Consider the following 20,749-nt stretch of genomic DNA (forward strand, 5'->3'; position numbering starts at 1 on the left):
TTTGCTAGATATAATGATGTACCTTTGATCACATTAGAAGCAGTCATACAATGTACTCTATTGGTTTAAATATTTAATAAATAAAGGCTTACAGCAGGTACAATTAAGATTTGTGAAGTGCCATACAAAGTTACCAGAGAAGGTGATGGCACCCCACTCCAGTACTCTTGCCTGGAAAATCCCATGGACAGAAGAGCCTGGTACGCTGCAGTCCACGGGGTCACAAAGAGTCGGACACGACTGAGCAACTTCCCTTTCACTTTTCACTTTCATACATTGGAGAAGGAAATGGCAACCCATTCCAGTGTTCTTGCCTGGAGAATCCCAGGGATGGGGGAGCCTGGTGGGCTGCCATCTACGGGGTCACACAGAGTCGGACACGACTGAAGTGACTTAGCAGATACAAAGTTACATGGAATGATAATTAGGTATTTTACTGTTGATTAGAAATAAGTACATTTGAATCAATATATATTCTAAATAAAAAAGTCATATCATATCCAGAAACAATAATACAAAGAGAAGAGCACCAGCAACAACAACAAGAGAACTGAATTCTCAAGTGCACTCAATGAAAACTACTGGGAATCCATGTATTTCTAAGATAAGAAAATTTACTATTGTATACAAACTATCTGGAGTGCAAAATCATGACTTATTTTGGACCTTCCAACAAGACAATTTAAAAGCATTTAAAAACATCCAGAGAATGGCAATTTAAATAATTAAAAGAATCTGAGAAGACTGGAGGTACAATAACGAAGGCAAGACAAACTAAAAACATGATCACTTTTCAGATCAGAATAAAAAAGTCAGAAAAGGACTACTGAAGAATATATACTCATAAAAGGTATTTAACCAATGTAAACGTAGGCTTTTAACCAGATTTGCACTTGTCAAAAGTGGAACCTCCCTTGAATTGGATAACTTTAGTAAATACACTCATTCTTTCAATAAATATCTGAATCCCTCTTAATATGAGGTACCGTGTTAGGATGACTGGAAGTGTATTAGTGGTAAAAAATTTAAAAATTGAACTTTAAGGAATTCCTCCAGAAAAACCTCTATTTCTGCTTCACAGACTATGCTTAAAGCCTAGTGTGGATCACAACAAACTGAAAAATTCTTGAAGAGATGGGAATACCAGACCAACCTATTTTGCCTAGAGAAATACCAACAACCTCAGATATGCAGATGATACTACTCTAATGGCAGAAAGTGAAGAGGAACTAAAGAGCCTCTTGATGATGGTGAAATAGAAGAGCAGAAAAGCTGGCTTGAAATTCAGCATTCAAAAAACGAAGATCATGGTATCTGGTCCCGTCATTTAAAGACAAATAGAAGGGGAAAATGTAGAAGCAGTGATGGATTTTATTTTCTTGGGCTCCAAAATCACTGTGGACAGTGACTGAGGCTATGAAATCCAAAGATGCTGATCCTTGGAAGGGAAGCTATGACAAACCTAGATAGTGCAATAAAAAGCACAGACATCAGTTTGCTGACAAAGGTCCGTATATCAAAGCTATGGCTTTTCCAGTAATTGTGTACGGATGTGAGAGTTGGACCATAAAGAAGGCTGAGTGTCGAAAAATGGATAGTTTTGAATTGTGGTGCTGGAGAAGACTCTTGAGAGTACCCTGGACTGCAAGGAGATCAAACCAGTCAAATCTAAAGGAAATCAACCCTGAACATTCACTGGAAGGACTGTTGCTAAAGCTGAGGCTCCAATACTTTGGCCACCTGATGTGAATAGCCAACTCACTAGACAGCTCCTGATGCTGGGAAAGACTGAAGACAAAAGGAGAAGGGGGTGGCAGAGGATGAAATGGCTAGATAGCATCACCGACTCAATGGGCATGAATTTGAGAAAACTCTGGGAGACAGTGGGAGATAGAGGAGCTGCAGTCCATGGGGTTGCAGAGAGTCAAACATGACTCAGCGACTGAACAACAAAGTTTGGCAGAGGCAGAAGACCAGCAAAGCAAATAAATACATTAAAATATTATGCGGGAAATGCTATGGAACACAATGCGGAGTGAAAAATTCCGTGCAAAAGTAATCCCCAAATAATGTTTGAACTGACTTTTGAATGAATAGGGGTTCATCACAAGAATGGGCAAAAAGCGTAAGTCAGGAAGAACATACAGTGTGTGCAAAGACTTAGAGGTCAGAGTTCAGAGAACTGCAAGAGTTCTGCATACAAACTAAAGACATAAACCTAGAAAAGAGAGTCCATGTCATGATAGGTCTTGTTTATGATGCTGAGTTTGACATTTATTCTCTATGTGGTGGGGAACCACAGAGAATTTTAAATAAGAGGTTCACATAATCAAATCTGTCTTCTGGAAAAGGTCTTTTCAGTAGTTGTGTAGGAGAGAGAATAGAAGTAAGAAAAGGGAAAAAACAGGTAGGCCAGATACCAGGTAACTAATTCTTTCAGATAGAGATGCTAAGGGCTGATTAAAATCACAGAATAGGCCAAAGGAGTAAGATATGAAGGTTAATAAGGAGGAGGAAGAGACACAACTTGGTGACTAGCTGGGTATAAAGTATGCAAGAAATATTAATCATGAGTCTTGGGTTTCATGCTAATACTTTTGTTTGATGATACCGCCATTTGTGGAAATAGTGAAGACGACAGTGTAGTTTTAGAGAAGAGGATTAATTTAATTTTTGAATATGCTGGGTTTAAGGCCTCTCTACTAAAAATATAAAAAGGCAAAACGACTGTCTGAGAAGGCCTTACAAATAGCTGAGAAAAGAAGACAAGAAAAAGGCAAAGGAGAAAAGGAAAGATATATCCATTTAAATGCAGAGTTCCAAAGAATAGCACGGAGAGATAAGCAAGCCTTCCTCAGTAAACAATGTGGAAAAGACTAGGGATCTCTTTAAGGAAATTAGAGATAACCAAGGAAACACTTCATGCAAAGATGGGCACAATAAAGGACAGAAATGGTATGGATCTAAAAGAAGCAGAAGATATTAAGAAGAGGTGGCAAGAATACACAGAAGAGCTACAGAAAAAAGATCTTAACGACCCAGATAACCACGACGGTGTGATTACTCATCTAGTGCCAGACATCTTGGGAGTGTGAAGTCAAGTGGGCCTTAGGAAGCATCACTAGGAACAAAGTTAGTGGAGATGATGGATCTGCTGATCTATTTCAAATACTAAAAGATGATTCCGTGAAAGTGCTGTATTCAATATGCCAGCAAATATGGAAAACTCAGCAGTGGCCACAGGACTGGAAAAGGTCAGTTTTCATTCCAATCCCAAAGAAGGTCAATGCCAAAGATTGTTCAAACTACCACACAATTGCACTCATTTCACACACTCACAAAGTAAGGCTCAAAATTCTCCAAATGAGGCTTCAATAGTAGGTGAACTGAGAACTTTCAGATGTACAAGCTGGATTTAGAAAAGGCAGAGGAACCATAGATTAAATTGCCAACATCCAATGGACTATAGAAAAAGAAAGGGAATTCTAGAAAAACATCTACTTCTGCTAACTGACTACACTAAAGCCTTTGACTGTGTGGATCACAACAAACTGTGGAGAATTCCTCAAGAGATGGGAATACCAGACCACCTTACCTGCCTCCTGCAAAACCCACATGTAGGTGAAGAAGCAACAGAACTGGACATCGAACAGTAGACTGGTTGCCCCTTGGGAAAGGAGTATGTCAAGGCTGTATATTGTCACCTTGCTTTTTAACTTATACACAGAGTATACAGTGTTAGTTGCACCTCAGTCGTGTCCAACTCTTTGCGACCCCACGGACTATAGCCTACCAGGCTCCTCTGTCCATGGAGTTCTCCAGGCAAGAATATTGGAGTGGGTTGCCATTTCCTTCTCCAAGATATCTACCTGACCCAGGGGTTGAACACAGCTCTCCTCCATTGCAGAAAGATTCTATACCATCTGAGCCACCAGGGAAGCCCCCAGGGTAACTGTATAATGGAATATTATTTAGCCATAAAAAGGAATTAAGTTCTGAAATACACTACAATATGATGAATCTTAAAAACACATTAAGTGAAAGAAGTCAGTTACAAAAGACCTCATATTATGATTCCATTTATCTGGAGTCAGAAAATCCACTGGAATAGAAAACAGGAATAGTGGAATAGTGGCCACCAGGGGCTGGGAAAGTGGAAATGAGAAATTAAAGTGTGTGTCCTTCAAACTGTGGGCAGGACTGAATGGAGCTATCTTTCCTTGTTGAGGTCAGGATCCCTGTCTCTTCCACATGGAAGCACAAGAAAATAAACTCAAAATTTCTAAGAAATTGATCATTCTAGACCTCAATTATAAAGTAAAAAGCAGTTCTATTGTCAGCCCAGTATCTGCACCCACCAATCAGGCAGTCCTTTTCTCAGGAACCCCTTTGGACCACTTCAGCCTCTAAGATAATGAGGCTTCCAAAATATGGATTTTTAACAAATTCAAACAGTTGTACATCATGTGAAATGCTGGGCTGGATGAAGCACAAAGTGGAATCAAGACTGCTGGGAGTAATATCAATAACCTCAGATATGCAGATGACACCACCCTTTTGGCAGAAAATGAAGAGGAACTAAAGAGCCTCTTGATGAAGGTAAAAGAGAAGAGTGAAAAGCCTGGCTTAAAACTCAACATTTATGAAATGAAGAACATGGCATCCAGTCCCATCACTTCATGGCAAATAGATGGGGAAACAATGGAAACAGTGAGAGACTTTATTTTCTTGGGCTCCAAAATCACTGCATATGGTGACTGCGGCCATGGAATTAAAAGATGCTTGCTCCTTGGAAGAAAAGCTATGACAAACCTAGATGATGTGTTAAAAAGCAGAGATGTTACTTTGCTGACAAGGTCTGTCTAGTCAAAGCTATGGTTTTTCCAGTGATCATGTATGGACGTTGACTATAAAGAAGGCTGAATGCTGAAGAATTGATGCTTTTGAGCTGTGGTGTTGGAGAAGACTCTTGAGAGTCCCTTGGACTTCAAGGAGATCCAACCAGTCAATCCTAAAGGAAATCAATCCTGAATATTCATTAGAAGGGCTGATGCTGAAGCGCCAATCCTTTGGCCACCTTATGTGAAGAGCCAATTCATTAGAAAGACCCTGATGCTGGGCAAGACTGAAGGCAGGAGAAGGGGATGACAGAGGACAAGATGGTTGGATGGAATCACTGACTCGATGGACGTGAATTTGAGCAAGCTCTGGGAGATGGTGAAGGACAGGGAAGCCTGGCATGGTGCAGTCCATTGGGGTGCAAAAAGTAGGACATGACTGAACAACTGAACAACAACTAAAAACGTAGGCCACAATCTATAGAATTGTTAGAAAAGCAGAATCTCGGGATACAAACCCAATTTACAGAATTATACTCTGCATTTTAACAAGACCCCCAGGTGACATATATGTATGTTGGTTTAAGATACTATGAGACCACCTAAGTGGAAATGTCAGTTCAGTCTGAAGTGTGTGATAAACAAAAGAACAGTTTGAGTTAAAGTCATAAATTGGGAGTCACCAGGTGAACACTGCAGCAGAAACCGAGGGAGTGGGACACTGTTTAAGAGAGTAAGAAAAAGGGAAAATAAGAACAAGACTGTGACTGACCCCAATATTTGAAGTTTGGGTGGTAGATGAGATGCCAAAAAAGGAGAATAAAAAAACTTGTTCACACAAGTGAAGGGAAGAGAGAGTCAAACGCTAGAAAGTCATTGTTATTCAATTCTCAAAACAGTCCAATAAGGTAGATATTAACTGATTTTATACCACCTATTAACCCATTTTATAAATGAGTAAATTGATGAAGCTAGTGCTAATCAATTGGTATTCCTTCCAGTAAAACTCAGAGGTAACATAATCCTAGGCATCACTCAAGAAGTGAAAATCTATTTGCTATCTCAGTTGTACATTATTTTAAAATTCCTTTCTGTATCCAAAGATTTATGATTCTAATATAGAGGCTGGCAAACTACAGTCCACAGGCCACAGTGGCCTTCCTGCTTTTATAAATAAGGTTTTACTGGTACACAGACATATGTATTCATTTAAATATTTTCTATGGCTGCTTCTGTACTACAAAAGCAAAGTTCAAAAGCTGCAATGGATATACTGTTGGCTTTAAAGCTGAAAAGTATTACTATCTGGTCTTTTAGAAAAAATGTTTGTTAAGACCTACAAAATCAGGGGAAATTTACATTTTTTGTTTTGGAGAGAGACAGACTGCAGACACATCCTTATCATGGTAAGACTCGTGTATAAGAAAGAAAACAGACTTAACATCATTGCTTTGATGCCACTTAAGTGATAAAACACAAGATCCAACATACAGTGAGAAATTTTTATACATACAGACTTTCCTACTTAAACAACCATAACATGGAAAACCAGAGTATTTTAGGAAGTATATCTGGAATTAGCTAAGACATGATTTGGGACTTCTTTTCAGCCCACGAAACCTGAGCTGATTAATGTGGATAAGACATTTCAAATTTTTAATCCTTCTCTCTTCTAGAATAATTTAACATTATTTTTTCCTTCTGTTTCATGACATGGCTAATTAAAATTAAATAAACTTAAAAAATGTCCTAGTTTCTCATGGGCTCAGAAAATATTGATGATTAAATATGGCTATGGATTAAAGAATTATACAATCATTTTAATTTAAATTAGTCTGTACTAATTAAATATTTATACACAGAATTAAAAATTTAATGTTTCAAAAGGAAAAGACAGTATGACCACATATATCCACAAGTTTGATAATCTAACTATACATAAGAAATATATATATAATTAAGTTGTAATCCAAAGATTAATAAACTATACTCAATCTTTTAAAGACTGAACTAGCAGCTGTAGAAATTATTATCATGGACATGATAAAACCTGACATCACAAACAGAAGCGCTAACTGCAATCTACTCTTGACCTCATGAAAATCTGAGTCACAAAAAATTATTAATAAGACAAGTCAGTAAATATGACTAATCAATATAATTGAAAGTAAATGTCAAAATATTTTAGGAATAAGAATGATCACTTTATCATTCAGATAACTGATATTAAAAAAAGCTAAAACAACGCTGGTACAATTCTGAGTTTAAGTGTTTGAGGCAAGATTAATCCTAAGAGCAAGGAATTTTCTCCCCAAGTTGTTATATTCTGTGCTATATCAGAAGATGTTCTTATTCTAATAAAGAATGTATTTAATTAGATATGCATCTGCTCTGGGTCTCAAATAAAATATCCCCAAGTCAAATTGTTTGATTACATTTCTGTGCCAACAGGAACAATATTTTATTATAAATAATTCTAGGCCAGCAAGAAAGGGCATGTGTTAACATGGGCAATTTTACATAATACTAAACCCCCAAATTCTCTTGCTATTGAGTAAACAAGTCAAGAAACCGCAGGAAAGGCAGCAAAAACAAAAACAGAATGAGGTATACAAATATAGATAGCACTTATGCTTTCCATCAAAAAAAAACACAAAACTTCATTACCTTCATAAAACTGATTTTCAAGTGACATGCAAGGATGCAACAGAAAATGTCCAAGTCTTTTTGGAGATACAGATCTCCATTACTGTTTGCTGTCAACCAAAAGAATACACTTTCACAATTATCCTTTCACATACTTATCTTTAATTCCTATGAAGATACACTTGTATGATTTCCTTTCTTCTACACCTCAAGTTTTATGGTATTTAATTTTCTTCTTGATTATTTTTATACTAGAGTTAATTTTACACACCTTGGACTTGAGGGAACCTCCCCAATTTTCATCCACAGACTTCAAGAATAGCTCCTGCATATAGCTGCAAAAGAAAAAACAGAAGTTTAAAAGACCAGTAAAAATTTTTAAAATGTAGCTATAAAATAAATATAAAATTTCATAATATAAACATTCCAGTGAAGCAGATATATATATATCAAACAAACATCAGAAGAGAAAATGAAGGCCTAAGGGTATTAAGCAGTAGAGGTATTCAAGCCCTTCTTGGAGTACACTCAAACTTACTAAAAAAGACTGAGGAAGATATGAAGACTTGACAATGAACTTGAATAGGTAAGCTGTTCTAGGAAGTTTTTAACAGAATTTTAAAGATTCCCTAGTTTTTCTTTTAAGGATGCTAAGGTGAATCCGGCTTCCCTGGTGGCTCAGAGGATAAAGCGTCTGCCTACAATGCAGGAGACCAGGGTTTTATCCCCGGGTTGGGAAGATCCCCTGGAGAAGGAAAAGGCAACCCGCTCCAGTATTCTTGCCTGGAGAATCCCACGGACGGAGGAGCCTGGCGGGCTACAGTCCACAGGGTTGCAAAGAGTCAGACACTACTGAGCGACTTCAGACACACAGACACATGCACGCACGCACACGGTGAATCCAGGTATGTATCCATCATCTATTCAACAAAAATATTTAATGAGAATTCCTTTTGGTTGTCTTTAAAATTAAGTGAACAATGTTTTAAAATTAAATAATACAAAACCCCAATTAATACCTTTAAAAAGTAATTAGAGTACTATGTAAAGATATTACTGAAAACTCAGTAAAATCTCATTACAAAGAACTTAAATGCAAATATTTCCCTTAATGAAATTCAGCTGAAATGAATTCAAAGGTAAATGCTGCTTTATTATCTACACATTCTCTTTATAATAAAAAGCTTATTATAAAAAACTCAAATGCAATGATTTTATTGCAATGAATTCAGTTGAAATGAATTTAATAGTAAATATCACTTTTTTGTAGCTGTAGAGCATTGTCCATTCTTCTGGTAGTGACTTGGGAATGCTGTGACTCTAAGACAGGCAATTATAAGAACATACTACATCCATTTTACTTCTTAGCTTTTAGTCATTTTTTTTAGTTGTAGGTCCAAGAGCTAAAGATAAATTTTACTTTTCAAGTTCTAAAACAGCACAGAAATCATGTGCGCTATAAATTCTTTTTTCAGACACTAAAAAATAAAAGCACAGAACAGAAATTTAAAAAAATCACCTTAATTCCAACTCCTCCTAACATAATGACTTCAAAAAAACATTCTGGTGATTCTGGGTTGGATCAATAAAGTTCTTAAGTTTTTGAGAGGCACAGCTACCGAGTCTGAATTTGTTTTCATTCACACTACTCATGGACTGTCTGAAACACTGATGGATTTCAGATTAAGAACTCTGATGATCTCTAAGATTCTTAAACAAGATTTAGTTAATCTTGGTTAGCTAATCCCATACCCCAAATCTTTAAAAGTATAAGGCCGTATTACCAATGAGATCGTAAGAAGATTCTAACACCACTAATCAATAAAGAAATTAAACGAAAACCACAGTAAGATACCACTTCACACTCATTAGAAGCTATTATAAAAAAGGCAAAACAAGTGATTGAGCAGGATGTGGAGAAAATGGAATCCTTGTGCACTGCTGTTGGGAATGTAAAGTGGTACAGCCACTATGGAAAACAGAATGGTGGTTCCTTTAAAACTTAAAAATAGAATTATATGATCCAGCAATTTCACTTCTAGGTATATACCCAAAAGAATTGAAAGCAGGGGCTGGAATAGTTACTGTGTTATTATTCACAACAACCAAAAGGTGGAAGCAACCTAAGTATCTACTGACAGATGAATGGCTAACCAAAATGCAGTATACATACATACAAAGGAAGGAAATCACGACACGTGCTGCAACAGGGATGAAAACGGAAAGCATTATCCGATGATAAGGCCGCCACAAAGGTATAAATACTATAGGACTGCACTTTTATGAGGTACTTTGAATAGTCAAATTCAGAGACAGAGAGTAGAATGGTGGTTCTCAGAGGTTGGTGGGTGGTGGTACGGAGGAATTATTGTTTAATAACTATGTTTCATGTTGGGAAGATGAAAAAGTTTTGGTGATAGATGGTGATGAAGCTTGGACAACAACATGAATGCACTTGATGTCACTGAATCGAACACTTAAAAACAGTTAAAATACTTAATTTTATGTACACTTTACCATAATTTAAAAAATAAGGCTATATACAAAATTGGTTATTAGATTTATCTTCTGTTTCCAAGTTTATGATCTCTTGGAAACTCTAAGTGGAGATTCCATTACCTTATATGATGGCATTCCTCTATACCATTGTTTCCCTAAATTCTTCGTATCATTACACAGCGAAAACAGTAACAACTGTTTGGAGCACTGGGGTAAAAGGAAGTTGCTGCTTAGAATTGGAGATGACTAGCCAGAGAAGCCGGTGGCACCCCATTCTAGTACTCTTGCCTGGAAAATCCCAAGGACAAAGGAGCCTGGTAGGCTGTAGTCCATGGGGTCGCAAACAGTCGGACATGACTGACCGACTTCAGTTTCCCTTTTCACTTTCATGCATTGGAGAAGGAAATGGCAACCCACTCCAGTGTTCTTGCCTGGAGAATCCCAGGGACGGGGAGCCTGGTGGGCTGCCGTCTATGGGGTTCAAGAGTCGCACACGACTGAAGTGACTCAGTTGAGTTCCCATTTGGTTGTCCCAAACGACTGAAGGATCCTAGCACTCTTGTAATCCATTTTCTGCACCACAAAACATGAACTGATTAATGAAAAATATTAGAAACATATTTTTAAATGACTACACAAGCTCAGATGTGAGCTTCTCAAGGAACATTTCAAATGCTTAAAGCATTAATTTGTGATGCTAGTTTGGCATTTTAAGGATTTGCAGTGTTCATAGGAACATATGTTTTTAGTGGCGAATAAATGCAGTAAATCAACTACAAATTGTGGTAAATTTTCAATGCCTTATCATCATAAGAATCTTTGGCAACACATACATTCACATACAAGGAAATACATGCTACTCAGAGTTTATCAAGGGTACGAAGTATGAAAGGGTTAAAAAAAAGTTAAAATTTGAAACTTCCTGAATTTCACCTTTAGCATTTTTACTTTTTAAAGTAACATAAACATATAAAAACTGATGTTCAAACATTTGTGGAAAAATACCAGTTGAAGAAAAATCAAAGAAGCAAGTTATATAACTTCTATATAGCAAGTTTTTATTTTGCTTATATTACCAACACCAAGTTGGTAGGCCTCTCTTCTATATGCACTAAAGAGAAGCCTTATTTGCACAGATAACCTAACTCTAGACACTATTCCATTAGGATTATATTACTCTGGCCCTAATAATTTAAATGGAAATATACAGCCACCTTTAGAAAAATATGAAAATGATGCACAAAACTGCATTTCCCCTTTTGGCATCCATACCTATTTCCATATTACTTATTGCCACTTTTCCTAAATTTCTGATAGCATCCTCCAAATGGGAAGTGGAAATATCTAACTACTTCAGCCCTATAACTAATTCACCTTATTTGTAACAGGATTTTTGAATATTCCAATTTCCCTTTCATTTAAAAAATAACTGATTTTTATTATTCTTAAAATAAATTTCAGCTTTGCAGTTAAATAATTTTTTGCAATTTAAATATATTTTGAGCATTACCAAGACTATTATTGATAAGCTACCAGTTTAAGTTCTGTACATTTCATATATTTTCCTAATATTTTGAGACAATGTACTTCCTTCACTGTTCAAAGACTTCCCTGGTAATTTATTTACTGTTGTAATATACTGATTTCTTTCCTACCTGACCAACCTCTTGTTACAAAATTTTAGTTAGAGCCTATAATGAGGTTTCTCATATAAAAAAACAGCCTAAATATTTGTGGTGATAACTTTGCCACAATTAAAGTTTTACTATGTAGCTATAAAATGGATCAGATTAATAGTAAGACAAAAAAATCAATCTACGCTATTTTCTACCAGATAGCTAGATTCCTAGGTAAGTTAAGGCAACATATGTGAGTTTTGTAAAATTTCCAAAGAATTTTTAAAAAGTATTACATTAACTTTTACTGCCACCATCATACCACCACCAACCATTACAACAAATCTATAAACCTTGTCCAAGTCAGAAATATTTTGCTACTTCTCAACACTAAATAAATACTTTTGTTGGTGATGGTATCAATGGCTCTGAAGAAACATTACAGTGAGAAACAAGTTATTAAAAATAAGTCAGACTACCAAATTTTCATACAGCATGGTATTGTTAAATTAAACAAGGAGGCTATCACACAGAGGTAGTTCTAGGACATGAGTGACTTATGTAACCAAAACAAAACCTAAGCCTATAAATGCTTTAAACTTAAGAAATAAAACCTAAAATTCAGTTCAGTTCAGTTGCTCAGTCGTGTCCGACTATGCAACCCCATGAATCGCAGCACACCAGGCCTCCCTGTCCATCACCAACTCCCGGAGTTCACTCAAACTCATGTCCATTGAGTCAGTGATGCCATCCAGCCATCTCATCCTCTGTCGTCTCCTTCTCCTCCTGCACCCAATCCCTCCCAGCATCAGGGTCTTTTCCAATGAGTCAACTCTTTGCAACAGGTGGCCAAAGTATTGAAATTTCAGCTTTAGCATCAGTCCTTCCAAAGAAATCCCAGGGCTGATCTCCTTCAGAATGGACTGGTTGGATCTCCTTGCAGTCCAAGGGACTCTCAAGAGTCTTCTCCAACACCTCAGTTCAAAAGCATCAATTCTTTGGCACTCAGCTTTCTTTATAGTCCAACTCTCACATCCATACATGACTACTGGAAAAACCATAGCCTTGATTACATGGACCTTTGTTGACAAAGTAATGTCTCTACTATTTAATATGCTATCTATGTTGGTTGGAAGAATCATTGGCGGCCATACATTTTTATTTTTGAAATCCTCTTTTATTTAAAGCAGAACTTTAGAAAAAAACTGAAAGTAGCACTGATGAAAATGACTTAATGTTAGGTTAGCCAAAGGAAAAGCTTTGACTGCTAAACAGAATTCAGATCTGAGCAGCAACTATTTCATTGGTCTTGTGAAGCCCTGAAAGAAAGTATAAGTGAAAGTGTTAGTTGCTCAGTCCTGTCCACCTCTTTGTGACCCCAGAGACTGTAGCCCACCAGGCTCCTCTATCCATGTGGATTCCCCAGGCAAGAATACTAGCAGTAGGTTGCCACTCCCTTTTCCAGGGGATCTTCTTGACCCAGGGATGGAACCCAAGTCTCCCGCATTGCAGGTGGCAGATCCTTTACTGTCTTGAGCCACCAGGGAAGTCTCTTCTGAAGAGGAGTTTAAAAATAAGGAAGCATGGCTATAAAATGATGAAATCTAAGTATTATAATATTTAGAGATCTTAAATGAAAAAACTATAATGATAACATCTAAGTATATGCGACCCACTCTTAATTACATCACTAGTGGTAAAGAACCTCCCTGCCAATGCAGGAGATGAAAGAGATGTGAGTTCAATCCTTGGGTCAGGAAGATCCCCTAGAGAAGGGCACTGCAACCCACTCCAGTATTCTTGTCTGGAGAATCCCATGGACAGAGGAGCCTGGTGGGCTACAGTCCATAGGGTCACACACAGTCAGACATGACTGAAGCAACCTAGTAAACACAAATGTTGTTTCTTAAAGTCAACTTTACTCATTTCACATACATCTGGAGAGGAAAAATATATTAAGCAGAAGTTATTTTTTTTTTAAAGCAAAATTTAGTCAGTTAATTCTCAGAGAAAATGTTTACAACTAAAACTATGTCTAGGGATCTGCTGATGTTATGAATTTTAATTCATTATTTATCAAAGTCATTCCTATATTTTCTAATATTTTTTAAAGTGCCTGTAATGCTAGAAACAAAAAGCTACAACTACACATGAGCAAATAACTAGAGTACTAAATATTTGTGATCTTATATAAGCTTTTGTCAAGATATCAGTTTAAGTTACCTTAAGTGTATAAGGCAAACGGTATATTTATTAACACTTTCATACACACTCTGACTGATGGCATTCTTGTATAGGAACAATGAACGAATACAAAGGATTAGGGAAATAAGTTGGGTTTTACAATTTTATCAAACCAACCTGGTAAATATAATGCTCTAAAATCATTTGCCTGAGATCAAACTATTCATTTTTAGGTGCTTTCTACCAAACTCTGCAAAAATATAAAACAATGACTGTGTCTAAGGAAGCTTCCCCTAAGTTAAAAACAAGCTAGGTAACATCTACCTTAAATTAGGCTCTGAAGAAAATAAAGAGTATGCCGAGGGAGTCTTTTCATAAAGATACAATCACTGTTCCACTAAAAAGCTCAACGAAAATGTACAAAAAAAAAAAAGTTTCTCTGACATCACCACAATCTAAATTAGACCATTCTAACTATGAAATCTGAGGAAAAGAACAAGGCTTCTTTCAATATTGTGATTAAGAAACAAAATTTGCATATACACCTAAAACAAGGAGGATTTCATCACCAAGAAGTTGAGACTGTAACGATCAGATTTCCACCTAGAAGCAAATATATTCACAGATACAGAGCACACACATTCCCTTGCACACTTCAGCTATAAGTATGAATAATTCAGGGTATAGTTTGGGAACAATATATTCAATTCTAATACCTAGGGAATATCACACAATGTAAAGAATAATGACACAATGCCACTATATTTCCTGAGGCCAAAATATCCAGAGAATGGTAAAAATGACCCTAAGCTTGAATATCTTAAAGGTAAACAGTTTTAAAAACAAAACCAACTAGCTCCTTGGTAATATGTATAAATAAAGAAAATGGCAAACAATTTAGTGTAAGTACTCAATTAAAAAAAATCAATGTTATGTATAAAAAAATTCAATAATAATAAAAAATTAATTTTTGCTCCTGTTTGCAAAGTATAACCTATATTTCTGTTAATCTGAAAATCTGAGATTGAGATCCTGTTAAAAACAGTTCAATATACATTCAAGAGTCTCAAAAAATGAACATAAATGTGCCAAAATGACTCTGAGGTAGTTATGTCTAGGAAATGTGGCTCTAAGACAGCCTGGAGGTAGATTATCAATTACTTTAAGGATTTATTTCCCTTTTAAATATTATAATCTGCAAATGTGACAGAATGTTTTAACATGCTTAGAAGCAGATCCTGATGTGTAAATATCTAAAAAAAAAATTAACTACACTTATTTTTCATATTAAAGATAAAGCAGGAAAAGCTGCTTTTCAAAAGAAAATTCAATTCTTTGTGTGTTTCCATTACCATCCAACAGTGAACACCACTGTCATAAAAAAGGAGGCAATTATTATCATGTGCAAGAAAGATTACAATTATATGAAATAAAAAATAAGAGCAGCTCAAATGAAATGATTTCTATTAAAATTAATCACCTAATGTATTTTCACTTTAAAAACAGATACCAAAACAGCTGCAATAATTCAAAAGTTAAACAGTATACAAAAATGAAGAGCAACAATGTGAAATTAGAACAAAAGAAACTAGGCCAGTCTACACATTTTTACTTTTTGCTTACTCTCTGAAGAGTATACTATCTATTTTAGAACTTATTATGGTAGCGAGATAAAATTCATGGCCTGCTACAGTACAACTTAACACATCTATCTCCAAAAAGAAAACTGAAAAGGCAGTTTGCAACTAAGGGATGTATACTTTACTAAAAATTATCCTCTGTCACTGTCTCTTTTCCCATCCACCATCATTGCCTTTAGGGGCTACCTTGTTCAGTTCAGTTGCTGAGTCGTGTCCGACTCTTTGCGACCCCATGAATCACAGCATGCCAGGTATCCCTGTCCATCACCAACACCCGGAGTTCACTCAGACTCACGTCCATCGAGTCAGTGATGCCATCCAGCCATCTCATCCTCTGTCGTCCCCTTCTCCTCCTGCCTCCAATCCCTCCCAGCATCAGTCTTTTCAAATGAGTCAACTCTTCACATGAGGAGGCCCAAGTACTGGAGTTTCAGCTTTAGCGTCATTCCTTCCAAAGAAATCCCAGGGCTGATCTCCTTCAGAATGGACTGGTTGGATCTCCTTGCAGTCCAAGGGGCTCTCAAGAGTCTTCTCCAACACCACAGTTCAAAAGCATCAATTCTTCGGCGCTCAGCTTTCTTCACAGTCCAACTCTCACATCCATACATGACCACTGGAAAAACCATAGCTCGATGGAATTCTTTCGTAGCCTTGTGTTGAGGTTAGCAGTTTCTGAGATTAAAAACACTGGAAAGTCTCCTCACTCTTCCCTTCCACATTTCAATCCAGTTAGTCAATAAATCCTGTATTTATTGCCTAAATCTATTTCAGATCTGTCCCTTCTCCATTTTTACTACAGTGTGTTAGCTTAAGCTCCTTCCTGCACCTTTCCTTTGGAAGCTGGCATCCTAAGTTCTTTCTCTGCCAATAGTACTCCTTTCTGCTCTGTCAACTATCATTCACAACACCAACAAAAGTTATTAAAACACAAATCTGATGTCAATTTACTGTTTATAGTCCTTAACTGTCATCAACTGCCTATAGGGTAGAGTTCAAACTTCTTATCAAGACACACAGGCCCTACTTACGCACCTATTGTTCTCTCTCTTCATAATAAGCTCTCTGATTCATCTTAGATGGCCATCTCTCTCATGATGACTCTGTTCCTTTTCAAATACTTTTCCTTCTGCCAGAGATGACCTTCTCCTAATCACTTTCCAACTTATCGTAAGCATCAGCTTCTACATAAGCAAGGGGTAATGTTTACCCGACCTGGCAAATGGTTATATCCTTTCTTCTGTGGTGCTTTTATACCATTTGTTTACAGAACTTATCTCTGTGAATTCTTACTGTTTTTAGTTCTTCTGTTGGTCACTTCCATAGTGATTAACATGGTTGTATTTATAGTTCTTGATTATGCCAATTTTAAGAAATTTATTGATTCCCCTCCTCCTCCTGATTTTTAATTTCTAATTTTTTTTTAGCAGTTACATTATTGGATATTATGTTTTATCCCAACAGAATATCCTGCCAAACGCATTCCAGCAGTCCAATTTCTAAGTCTATTTCTTCGAGTCCTCTAGGACAGTGACTATTGTCTTATTTTGGCAAAATATCTTATTTTGTCTCATTCTCAGAGCCTACAGTATGAAGTAATATTTAGTATATAAACAAAGTTTATTTTGACTCTAAAGTAGGTATGTCTAAAAGAAATGCAGTTATAAGACAGCCTGGAAATTGATTATGATTATCTTAAGGGTTTATTTTCCCTATAAATATTACAATCTGTAAATGTGACAGAATGTTTTAACATGCTTAGACAGAAGCTGATTCTGATTTGTAAATAACTAAGAAAACTGACCACATTTATTTTTCGTATTAAAGGCAGATGAAATGCCCCATATAGAAAATATAAAAAATAAATTTAAACTATTTTCAGTTTAACTGAATAACTGCACAAAAGAAACTTTTAAACTTTTCTTACACAAATATATGACATACATGTTTATTGTCACTTGTTAACTGTATGACTTTAGGCAAGATCTCCTTGTCTCAAACCTAGCTATGAAATGGAGATGATAATGATACTTACCTCATTGAGTTGTTGTAAGGATTATATTAAGTTACTTCATATAAAGGCTTTGAAGAGCACCTTCATATAATAAGAACTTAATGAATGTCTGAAGCTATTATTAATTACTGATTTCTTACACTCAATTTGAACTGTTGCTAAACAGTTTAAAAAAAAAAGAAAACTGTCTGAACAGTGTTTTTATATTAGAATAACCTGTTGAATTTGTTTCCTTTGAAGAAATCAGTTCATAGATTTGATGCTACACACACTACGAAAGTGAATCTATTTTAAGCAACGGTGAAATCTCTTTAGTGACTACAATTTCACACAGTTAGCTTAACCTCCATTTCATCCTTCTATGCTTTACACATCAGTAGCATTCAGCTTCTGATAGGCTAAAGCTTAAAATTTGCGACTGTTTTGAATAATGCTGTTTAAGCTGACTTCTAAATTACTCTAAAGTTGGCTACAGAATTTCATGTATTATTTCTTAGTAAAAAGAGCCTTATTCAAGGGTGAAAAGTTATGAAATATTGTAAGCTAAAGGCTGAGGATTCAGAAACATAAAAAAAATAGTACTGAACTTCAAAAAGCATAAAACACTGGGAGAAAGAAAGTCAGACATCAGATACAATATAATGGAGTTAACTGCAAATCACAGGCATGGTTAAGTGCTTTGGAAATGCAGTGGTGGTTGGTGGTTTAGTTGCTAAGTCATGTCTGTCTCTTGCAACTCCATGGACTGTAGCCCGCCAGGCTCCTCTGTCCATGGGATTCTCCAGGCAAGAATACTGGAGTGGGTTGCCATTTCCTTCTCCAGGGGATCTTCCTGACCCAGGAATCGAAACAAGGTCTCCTGCACTGCAGGCAAATTCTTTATTGACAGAGCTTTGAGGGAAGACCTAGGTGTAGCTTAATGTAACTTGGAAGTGGCAATGGTGGTGGCTAAAGAGGAGAAATTGGGTAAGACTTCCCAGCAAAGGGGACACTTGAGCTAAATCTTTAAAACAGCTTAAGTAGAAGTGGTTTACTCTAGTAATTGAGGGGAAAAACCAGTCTGTTCTTTACCTAAGAGCACCTCATCCATCTGCTCCCTGGTGTAACTTCTCACATGGCTACTGTGGCAGATTCTGTGGCAGTTCTTACATTATTCCATAATCCTGGCTAATAACTGGTTAGTGACCCAACCTGAGCTAGTAACAACCCTTGTCTAAAATACTTCAAAAACGTAACAGGAGAAGAATTAGTCCTTTTCTTGTGGGAAAAGTTGTAAAATACAACAAGCAAGAACTGGCAGTTGTATGTTTTCCACCACAAGCAAAGAGTCAGTCAGTAGTAAACAGTTCCTTCCATTCCATTAAGATTCTATGTACTAAAAGCAGAAGTCACTTACACTACTTAGTAAATGTTAACAGCACCAAGATTTAAACATTTTTCTTTCATTAGTTTACCGTTTTTTTACTTCAAGTTACAAATTAGTATACAGGCTTTCCTGGTGGCTCAGCGGTAAAGAATCCACCTGCCAATGCAGGAGACAGGGGTTCGATCCCTGGAGAAGAAAAATGGCAACCCTCTCCAGTCTTCTTGCCTGGGAAATCTTGTGGACAGAGGGGCCTGACGGGCTACAGTCCATGGGATTGCAAAAGAGTTGAATATGACTTAGTGACTAAACAACAACAAATTAGCATGCTCTTAATAATTCAGTCAATATCCTTATGAGTGTTTATAAATCGTACTTAAGTACACAGTTATGAGCAAAAGTAGTTAAAACAGTAGTAAACGAGCTAACCAAAAAATCTTGTTCTAGTCATATTTGTGATGTTTACCTAGGTCCTTTACGATCAAAAGTGAGGGAGAAACAAGACCAAACACAAACAATATATAGGAATATCTACTTGCAGAATAAGGCATTTAGAAGCTATTTTCTGCATTTATTGGGAATACATTTTTTAAAAGCAAATTTTATGTTTTTGCCTATCAAAGGCTAAATTTAGCTTGACTGAGTGTATGCATTTGAAAAATGATTAGCTTTATCCCTGAACAGACCTATAAAGCACGCAACTAAGACAGAACCAAAATGAGTATTCAGGTAACATTTATTTATTATAAACTGCCAAGACAGTCTTGCAAATAAACTACAAATTTCCTCTTCTACAAAATTTATATTCCCAATGATTTACACACAGCCATGTTTAATTATTTCTAATATTTTTGACATAAGGTACTAGTCTATAATGCAAATTCAATCCCCAAATCTAGAATATCTCCTGGAAAAGGAAACAGCAACCCACTTCAGCAACCTTGCCTAGGAAACCTCTTGGACAGAGGAGCCTGGTGGGCTACAGTCAATGGGGTCTCAAGAGTCAGACATGACTTATATAGACAAACTAGTCTACATATTGCATATTTCTACTTTTGTTAAAGTAGAACTAAATTAAACTATAATTTCAAAATTAAGCCTTAAGCCAGAGTTGAATGAGACAGAAAAGCTATTGCGTATATTGTTACCTATGATTCAGTTCAGCTCAGTATAGTCACTCAGTTGTGTCCAACTCTTTGCGACCCCATGGATAGCAGCATGCCAGGCCTCCCTGTCCATCACCAACTCCTAGAGTTTACTCAAACTCATGTCCATTGAGTCAGTGACGCCATCTAACCATCTCATCCTCTGTCATCCCCTTCTCCCACCTTCAATCTTTCCCAGCATCAGGGTCTTTTCAAATGGGTCAGTTCTTCGCATCAGGTGGCCAAAGTACTGGGAGTTTCAGCTTCAGCATCAGTCCTTCCAATGAATATCAGGACTGATTTCCTTTAGGATGGACTGGTTGGATCTCCTTGCAGTCCAAGGGACTCTCAAGAGTCTTCTCCAACACCACAGTTCAAAAGCATTAATTCTTTGGCACTCAGCTTTCTTTATAGTCTAATTCTCACATCCATACATGACTACCTATGATTATGTACCAATAATCCAGAGAGCAGTACTGCACAGATTAAATTAAGCATACCACTTTTATATAAGAATATGGTTTATATCTACATGGAGGCTTGCCTGACCTGCCATACTTTTATATTTATACTACTATTTTAAGTGTTTTGGTTTCACCAGGCCTCTTAAAGAAAATCATTCACTGATTTTGTGAAACACTGTCCTAGCAAATACTTAATGAGAGTACATCTTATAGATTACAGGCAAGGAGTTGAGAAAAAGCAAGTACAGTATAAAAGGTATATTAGGATACAGGCTCACTTGCACTTATATATAATAAACATTTCAGTTTGTGTGATTAGTTAGGCATGTATTAAACAGTGGCC

The 20,749-nt window shown here is 36.5% G+C and overlaps 1 protein-coding gene across 2 annotated transcripts in view; it reads right to left on the reverse strand.

The window, feature by feature from the left end:
• Positions 1-20,749, reverse strand: part of SELENOF (selenoprotein F) — a 35,879-nt gene that overhangs the window by 6,940 nt on the left and 8,190 nt on the right. For both annotated transcript variants that reach the window (XM_004002164.6, XM_015092083.4), the window contains exon 3: positions 7,756-7,819. In XM_004002164.6, coding sequence (XP_004002213.2) covers positions 7,756-7,819 — 64 coding nt within the window. The remainder of the gene's footprint in view (positions 1-7,755; positions 7,820-20,749) is intronic.

This window comes from Ovis aries, chromosome 1, assembly GCF_016772045.2.
Source record: "Ovis aries strain OAR_USU_Benz2616 breed Rambouillet chromosome 1, ARS-UI_Ramb_v3.0, whole genome shotgun sequence".
Lineage (NCBI taxonomy): Eukaryota > Metazoa > Chordata > Mammalia > Artiodactyla > Bovidae > Ovis > Ovis aries.